This window comes from Gossypium hirsutum, chromosome D05 (assembly GCF_007990345.1).
Source record: "Gossypium hirsutum isolate 1008001.06 chromosome D05, Gossypium_hirsutum_v2.1, whole genome shotgun sequence".
NCBI lineage: Eukaryota > Viridiplantae > Streptophyta > Magnoliopsida > Malvales > Malvaceae > Gossypium > Gossypium hirsutum.
The window spans coordinates 13,735,480-13,744,927 of record NC_053441.1 but is presented as its reverse complement, the minus strand read 5'-3'; the positions used below and the strand labels follow the sequence as shown (position 1 = coordinate 13,744,927).

Genomic DNA, 9,448 nt, shown 5'->3' with positions numbered 1-9,448 from the left:
CCGTAATATAAGATTTTATCTCATTACGACTTTTTTCTTAGGTAATTTAAGATTACAGGCATAATCTAAAGTTTTAGACAAAATTACCATATATTTTTATTATATTTTAAGACAAAAACCAAAATATCTCATTTTCTTCTTTTTTTTCTCTCTCACTAAGTTTGAAAATCAAAATTCCTAGTCTTCACTTCCCAATTTTAACTCCAAATGCTCCTTAACATTCACCTTCGTCTCCAATTAAGTAAGTTTAATATTTCAATTTCTAGTTCTGTCTTTGTATTACTTTATGGCTTATAGCATTGAGAGATAATTTTAATTTTTTTTCGGTTCTTTTCAATATTTGTTTTAAGCTTTGTGTTTGTTGATTTCAATTTACGTTGTAGGCTTTATGTTTGTTAAGTTAGTGTGTTGTTGATTGTTATGAGTTTTTTCACTTGATTTTTTTAGAAATGTTCTCTCAATTATTATGAATATTTTTTTTAATTTATTAAGGAGAATATATAGAAGGATAGGTAGAAATAGAAGACCTTGTACAATGGCCACCATCACCATCCTTCCTTTATGTTGTATTGTTTGTAAGTTTCCATCAACTTTCAATTTTAAAATCCTAAATTTCTTTTTATTATGAGTTTAATTTATTTTATCAAGATTAATTACTAATGCTTATTCTATTAATTTAATGTTACTGATATAGATTGAAGTTTGAAGCTTATCTGATTTGTTGTTTGTGATTTAAATTGTCATTTCAATATAAACTTTCATTGAGGTCATAGACTTCAATCTTTTTTTTCTCTACAGGGTTTTAGGTTTTTCTTTTCCGCTATTAGGATTATAGAATGATTGGCAATTTGGTGAACTAACTTGCTATTTAGCATCCTCTCAGTAGCTGAATTAATTATTTGGTTGATGGGTCCATATTTTGTAACAAGGATAATATAGTAAAATTTGTTTTTAGGTAATCTTACATTCCGTCAACCAAACACCTAAATCTTACATTCCAGCCAAATAAACCAAACAAGACAATCTCACATTTCACTCATAATCTTACATTCTCGTAATCCTATTATGAACATAATATAAGATTTCACGAACCAAACGCAATCTAAGGGCAAGTTTGATTGGTTGAATCTTACATTGCGGCTTGTAATGTTACATACTAGAATAAGATTTCGTTGATTGGATTTTTAACATTTCAACCACTTTGTAATCTTAAATTCTCAAATAATGTCAAAATGTCATAATATAGAGTGGAATCTCATTATGACCCATCCCATTGATTATCTTAGATTATGAGTGTAATATTAAATTTTGAACCAATTTATCCATTATTTTTATTATTTTAATCAATTTAAATTTTTTTCTCAAGTAAAATTTAAAGCTAAATTAAAAACAAAAATATTGTTTTTACTTGGTAGTGAAACAGTAGATGCCTTACTTTAAAACTATAATTATTATATTTACTTTAATAATTTATTTATTAGTATATTAATTATGATTGTATAAATTTAGTTCACATCATATGTTTATTAATATATAAATTGTAATAAAAAAATAAGAATTTCAATAATTTATCATAATTTTATGAAAATTGTGACTAAGAACTAAATTTGTTAAAAAATCAAATTAGGGCAATACATTAAAATATATTTTTTAAATAATTTTACATTCCGTCAACTAAACACTTAAATATTATATGAAGTAAATAAAATATATGGGTTATAATCCTACGTTGATTACGAAACGTAATCATAGGATGTTTAAACCCAAAGTAAATGTGGCCACTAATTAGGAATAAGTAAATCTAGCTAGCTCATTTTAATTGATTTAGGACAGCTAAAAGAAATTTGGATTCAAATCTCGATTTTCACAACCCTTTCCTCTAACCCTAAAGTCCATTTTCTATATCTAAAAAGCATTGTGACATGACTCCAAAATTTGTTGTTGAAGAGACTAAATAAATAATATTTCAAAATGATGCTTAATTTGGCCTCCCATTGAGGACTCTTTGTTGTTTGACTTTCTCCATACAAAACAAAATCATCTTTCAAATTCTTCAAGTTTAATGAGAGGCCATTTGGTGCTAAACGCGTTAACATATATTGGATAATATAGAAACACTTGCATATTTGTACTCTAAATCTGTTATCAAATGCCTACTAATACAAATTATTTAATTAATGTAAGAATAATTAAATAAGTCAAATTCCTTTCTTATACACATTAATTCTCCTCTCTTTTTCTAATCTAAGTCATCAGTACATGATCCTTGGGTCTACATAATTCTACAAATTTATATCGTCCTTGACTATTAGTATAATAATAATTTTAAAAAATGAAATACATGACTTTTTTAATTATATTTTCTGTTTTAAAAAATAATTTTAATTTCTCATGCAATAAAAAAAATATTTAAGGTTTTTGTTGGATAAGAATAATAAATTTCTTTTTAATATTAATCTCATTATAAGTTCTTATTATATATGTTCCAACCATTATTTTCTTACATTAAATAGGAGGATGGTGCATTGCAGCGCACTCGAACTCACATCTTTCTGCATTGATAATAATATCGATGTCAATTAAACTAAAATAATAAAATGTTTTAATTGCTAAAGATTAAGGAAACTGATGATGATGATATAATGGTGGTTGAAGCATAATCAAGTCTCACAACAAAATTCCATTGACTTTTGAACTTAGTTCTAATTTTATAATTGTTGGTAGTAGCCTCCAGCAAATTAATGTGAGAGTCAATTATCAAATATTAATTCATGGGAAATGATTAATTTAATCCATATATATTAAGGTATAATGTCAAATTTAATTTTTAATGTTTACAATTTTTTTAATGTTGTGATTATTTTTTAGTAAAATTTTATTATTAATTTTTTAAAAATAATTAAATTACTTGTTTAATGGAAATGTGAACTAAAATGTTAATTCTTTTTATAATGTTAGCATGTAGTTCATGTGCATTTTATGTTAATATGTCACTATTTGTCTTATATATCACATCAATAAATAATTTAAAGATTATAAAATATTTAAAAAAATAAAAAATTCATACAAATTAAAAAAAAATAGCATAAAGTATATCATGAATTACCATTTGAGCAGTCATATTTAAAAATTTAACTTTTTAGTCAATATTTTTATTAAAAAATAGTAAATATTTTTTTAAAAAATTATAATCAAATTTAACTTTTTAAAAAATACTGAATATCAAATTTAACTAAAAAATCAAATTAATAAAAAATTCTAACTAATAACACCTGTTTTTTTTTCCTTTTTATAGTAATTATTAGTTTTTTTCCCTTTCACACAATTAAACAATAGCACGTATTTTGCCCACTGCTACTTGTATAATTTATTTATGAGTAAATTACATCAATAGTCACTCAACTTTGATCTTAATAATAAAATAGTCATTCAACTTTCAAAAAATAACAAGCCGATCTTACTAACCATTTTTCGTTTCAAACGTAATGGCAAATTGACGTGGCATTTAACTAGTCACATTAAAATCTATGTTTTCATTTAAACAACCCAATAAAAACCCTAACTTGGTAGTAGAAGAATAAGAGAAAAAAAATCAAAGCTGAGTGACTGTTACCAAAAAATTATTTTCTTTTTTTTTTTCCAATTTTTTTTTTCAATTATTATCTGTCTCTTTGGTTTTTTTGTTTTGTATCAAACAATTATTTTTACCTCCTTATTCCCTTTCTCATTTGGAAAATAACTTAAGGGTTTCATTATCTTTTGATTCTTTAATTTTTTTCTTGAATTTGAAGCAACCTATTTAGGAAATTGGGGTTTAATTTTTTTGGGTTATTGTTTGATTTTTGTTTTTTTATCTTTAGTTTTTGTTTACTTAATAGAAAAATGAGTATAATCAGCGTGATTTGGTGGTAAAGCTTAATGAGTATAATAAAACCCAAACCTTCAACTTCAAAATCAAACTCTACCAAATGAGATTATTCCAAATATAGAACACAAAAACAGAAAAAAAATGAAGAAAAGAGGGGGAAAGAAAGAAGGGACCGGTAACGTTAATTGGTGACTGATTTGTCAATTTTTGATAACGTAAATGACCGATTTGTTATTTTTTGAAAATTAAGTGACTATTTTATCATTGAGATCAAAGTTGAGTAACTATTGGTGTAATTTATCATTTATTTATTGATAAAATATTGGCCGGCTTTTTTTCTTTTAATTTATTTATCAAAACTAACAATAATTCTCTTTTGAAGCTTAATACAAGTATTTTGTTTATAAAGTTAATGAGAACTAAATTAACAATAAATTGAGTCAATAATATTAATATATAATTAATGTCAAACAAATAATTTGTTCACTTAGTATAAAGTTGGCAGGTGTATTCATATATAGGTACGTGTATATAATTGTAACATAAACCTTATTAAATTTGCTAAGCCACTCTAATAGAACACAATTAAAATATGATTATAATTTCATTGCTTTTTTTTGTCAAACTATTCTTTTTCCTCTCTTTTGCTTGAAATGTAGGAGATTTGATTTCATTGGACAACCGAAACATACATTGATATATAAATAGTTTTATATTAGGGTCTCATGTACTTTTAATTTTAAAATTTTAATTATACTTATTTTGAAATTTTAATTAATAAACCTAATAAAAAATGACAGTATTAATAATTGAATTTAAATTTTAAATTTTAATAAATAAATTAAATTATTAAAAATAAAAATACAGAAATTAAATTTTAAATTTGTAAAAATATTCAAGCTATAAAATATTTTAACGTTTATATTATAATTTTCAAATAATTTTTTTTTCTCTTGGAATTGATGAGAGCGGCGGAAGGTCTCCCCTGGCATCTTCTATATTAATTAAAACATAAATATACACTAATATTCTCCAAGGTTTTTTGTGCCAATTGTAGCCAGAATCTCACTTGATTAAACTAAACCCCCAAATAGGAAAAAAAGAGGGTTTTCAATTCATTAGTGGTTATTTTCTGCCTGCAAAATGAGCCAAAAAAATGCTGCTAGTTTGGTAAAGAGTACGGACAAATTCCATGGAAGCAAGGAAGAGCTGTCTATTGAAGACCAATTAATCGACAATGAGATTGAGAGCTTACTTTTCGGTACGTGACAGTTTTAGTCTCTGGATTAGCTTTAACCTCAAACTAATAAACATATTTTGTACAAAACTTGTTCAAATTTTGATTAATGAATATTTTAATACAGGTAACTAATGGGACAAACAACAGGCCTCTGACGGCAGCTTATATTCAATTACGTGCCAAACAACTATCAATGGAAGAACTGTTAATTAAGAGCCTAGCTTTCAACCACCTTACTAATTAATTAATAGTCTCATCTAATTTGGCCTTTTTGCTTGGCAGCTCTTGGGATGAGGTTAAGGATATGATAACAAAGTCTTCTCAGATTCTTCGTTTGGAGTTTGCAATAAAAACATTTACATTTTCTCACCCACATCAAAATTTATAACAGCGACCATGACTGTCCTGTCGGTTCTATGTTAATTTGTTCGGTCGTTGAGCTTTTGTATAGCAACAGTTAAAACGAAGGTCTTAAGAGGCCCATTAAGGAGACGATTACCATGCCGTTTTAAGGTTCTATTTTTACATGATCTTGTCACCTAAGAAAAACACTTTTTCAATTTTGACATTGAGTGGGACCTTGAAGATCTTAAAATCCTACTATTTTCAAGTTTAATCTGCCAATAGTCAAAGCTTTAGCTAATTCTTTTCGACCTTACAAATTTCCCCCTAACAACTCACACCCATTAATCCTTAAAATCATTTGTTGGACATCACTATCTGAACACGAGTTACCTAAACCAATCTTGAAGTAAATTCGTAAAATCCCAAGTCGAAGACTTGAATTACGCATGAAACAAGACCCTAAATAAAAACCCAAACGTGGATGTCGGGACCTGTTACTGTTTCAGTTTGGACTTTAAAAATCAAGTGTTGACGGTGCATGAAATTGCCAAGAAAACTGGCCGGCAGCATACCTAACCTAACCCTTTTTTCATTTACCTATACACGCGGCCTTCTCAACACTCATTTTTAGTAATAACATACATTTATAGTTTATTTCAAGTTCATTCATTTAACTCCAAACTTCCTTTTTTCTTGTTTCATGTTTCTCTTAGTTTTCAAACATTAATTTAAAATGTTTGACTTAGCCACATCTTTCCCCGCTTATTCTAACTTTGATTGAGCTCCACGCTCTGACCTCCAGCCGTCACGCGTTGGTTCATTGCATGATTTCTTACTTTCTCTCCCTCTCTCTTTCACTATATATATTTGTGCACTAAGCCCCCATCACCATTGCGTCAAATAAACCACCAACTACATCACAACTTGTCTTCAAGTTTCGTCTTTCTGTTACTTCACCTGCGAAACCCAGATTCCATTTCTCTCTTCCTTTTTGATCTCGTTCCCTGCAATTACTTTTGCACCTTTTTTTATGGCTCGTTTCAGTTCTCTGGTGATTATTTTCTTGGTGATAATATCTGCTTCATTTGTACCGCAAATGGAAAGTAGGAAGCTACTAAACGCAGGGGAAAGGAACGAAAACGTTCCGTCCTTGTTTGCAAGCTTGATGCTGAGTGCCCTTCCAAAGGGTAGTAAAGTACCAGCTTCTGCTCCTAGCAAGAAGGGCCACGCCACGCTCGATAACGAGAAGCGCTTTGCTCGCCACCTTGCTCGCATTGATCGGATTCTTCAGTCTGTTCCAAGCCCTGGTGCAGGCCATTAGCCTCTCTCTCTCTCTCCATCTCTCCAGAATAACATATAGGGTTCTTTTGTTCCTTTGGTTTAAATATTATGTCAACAAAATTTTGACTATTTGGTTTTCTTTTTATTCTTTCTGATTAGGTTTAGATTATTATAAATGTTCTTGTAAACATATATACAAGTGTATAGCCATTAGTAAGTCAGTAATAAGGGAAGGCCTTTATTTATTCTTTCTTTCAAATCTTAGCATTTCACTGGGATTGATTTATTTTGTTATATCCCTTTGATTCAATGCTGTTGTCTTGATGATGATGGTTTAGAGTTAAAATATCGAAGTCTCTTATTTCTTTCAAGTCTTCGCTCTGCCTTTTTATATTTCTTTCACCAATCCCCTTCATTTCTATATATATCTCCAAGTCCATGTTTAAAAACACAAATGACCATGAAGAAAATCACTATTCCTAGCATCTTTGTCAGTTTGCTATTAATTAAGATATGTAAACAGAAAATTAGAACTTAAGGTTGATTTAGATGTCCTCTGCGTGTTTATTTCTTTTTGGATTTATATATAGATATCATGAGAAAGATAACAATTTCAAGCATGAAGCTGGCAAGCGCAGCAGTAGTATACAGACAAAGGGAGAAAGGAATATGAAGAAAACATGGAAGGGAAAGGTCTGCTTATCATGTCGATATAATGGCATGCCATTTGGCCCTATTGTGACAAATACATCAGAAACCATTTACTGTCGGTTGCTTTAACATAAAGTTAAAGATGGTGATTGCACCCTTCGAAGCTTTGGTCCCAACCCCCCCCCCCCCCCAAAACAACGTCAAGTACCCAAAATGTGTCTAATAAGCAGAAACAGTTTAAAAAGATTAACATTTCTTATACTATAGTAATTTTTATCAATAACTCAGGATCCGGTCCAGTTGATTCCGTAATTAATGTACCATGCAAGTTAAGTTTCAGATTTGAGTAGATTTTTCTTGTTCTTGTTTGAGAACTTCTCTACCAAGAATGTAGCATAAATGCCACACAATCACTAATCCCTTCAGAATAATAAATGATTCAACAGGTCAAATTGTAGAATATTCTTTCATTAATAGGTTCAAGATTGGTAAAATTGATTGTATTAATTAGTATTATAGAGACTAAGCCATCAAAATTGACTGGGACTAAAAGCATATAAGTGGTAGTCTGGATTTGGGTTATTAGATTCTAAGATCGCTGCTTATATCTTGTGCATGTCACCACTAGATTATCCCCTGTTTGACCTTTGAAAACTTTAAAACCTTAGGTCCACCATCATGCCAACTTTCCTAATCACTGAAATCATGGGATCTACCACTTACCTTCATCCACTGAGAAAATACTCTACACAGCCAATTATTAGGGACGTAAACCAGTGTTACAGGCAAACTGAGAGTTGCAGAGAACTTCATTTTATGTCCTTTAAAACTGATAAATAATTGAAACTTGACAAACCAGAAGTACCAGGTTGAAAGGAAAGAAAAGCAAAAGATATTTCCTACACGACATCAAAACCACATAGATTTCATCATCTTGTGACCTGAAGCTCGATAAGATGGTTGTCACAATGTCTTCTAACTTTCCTTTTTCTGCATTTGGGTCATGTTAATGTAAGATCAGTCATTTCTTTGATACATAAAATGAAGCCATAATCTATCATCAACTACTGAGAAAATTACAAATTAGAATCATCAGTTCTGATATGGTTTAAAGTGATGGTGAGGAAATGGGAAAAAGAAGTGGTTGACGATGAGATTAATCCCTTTGATAAGCCAAGACAATTTTCATATTTCACACACACAAAAGAAAAGCGTTGTGTCCGCCATTGATAAAAACATTTTCTAACGTAATTTTGCTTTGTCCGTGCCAACATAAGGGCTCCACAAAGCCACTACTGACCTAGCAAAAACAGGAACATATGAAATCGAATCGTTTTGCGTATGTTGTTGGATCAATCAACCGATCATCAATTTGTCCGAATCTTTTTATGACAAAGAAACATGCTCACAATGAACAGTTTATTTATTTTATCTTACTCTGATCTGTTACTCTTCATTCTTTAATGAGATTGTGACAAAAACATGGGCCAGTTGATTTTTAAAAGACAGTTTTTCAAGGTTACCTTGATTTTGTGGCATCAACAAGGAAGTGATGGAAGCGAAACATGTGATAACGTAAAATATAATATTGGTAGGAACTAGGAAGGTAAAGTAAGTCTACTTTGTAATGTGAAACGCATGCCCTCCCTGTTCTCATTGGGTCATTGTCACTCAGTGAGTCAAGGCCTTAAGGGCCACCACCGTGTAAGCAGCCTAGCTAGTAGAAAATCCATGACGGTGTGACTCTGGGGCTTGGAGTTGGACCACGCGAGTATTAATTTCCTCACCTAAAAACTTCCATTCCCATGAAAGGGCATTAAATTTTCCAAGATGTTAGATGATTCAATGTTCGGGAAATCAAATCAATACTAGACTAAAATGCATGTAGACGATTTTTTTGATTGAAATGAACCCCAATTGAGAGCCTCGCTTTAGGTATATAGTTTCTCGGGGGAACAGGCCTTTGAATTGAAAACTTGGACACGTTTTTTCTGCATCCCAACCCAAACATGTTTTATAAATAGATGGTCGGCTTTCTAAGCAAAGATCCTTTACCCCTTCTT

General features: G+C 30.0%; 1 protein-coding gene across 1 annotated transcript; it reads left to right on the top strand.

The window, feature by feature from the left end:
- The first annotated feature begins 6,343 nt into the window (after positions 1-6,343).
- Positions 6,344-7,103, top strand: LOC107903195 (precursor of CEP14). Its single transcript, XM_016829236.2, has one exon. It carries the CDS (start codon positions 6,484-6,486, stop codon positions 6,772-6,774), a length of 291 nt encoding a protein of 96 aa, XP_016684725.1. The 5' UTR covers positions 6,344-6,483; the 3' UTR covers positions 6,775-7,103.
- The last annotated feature ends 2,345 nt before the right edge of the window (positions 7,104-9,448 follow it).

Excerpts from the sequence above, each read along its gene's own strand:
- LOC107903195 (XM_016829236.2), top strand. The coding sequence starts at position 6,484 with ATGGCTCGTTTCAGTTCTCTGGTGATTATTTTCTTGGTGATAATATCT.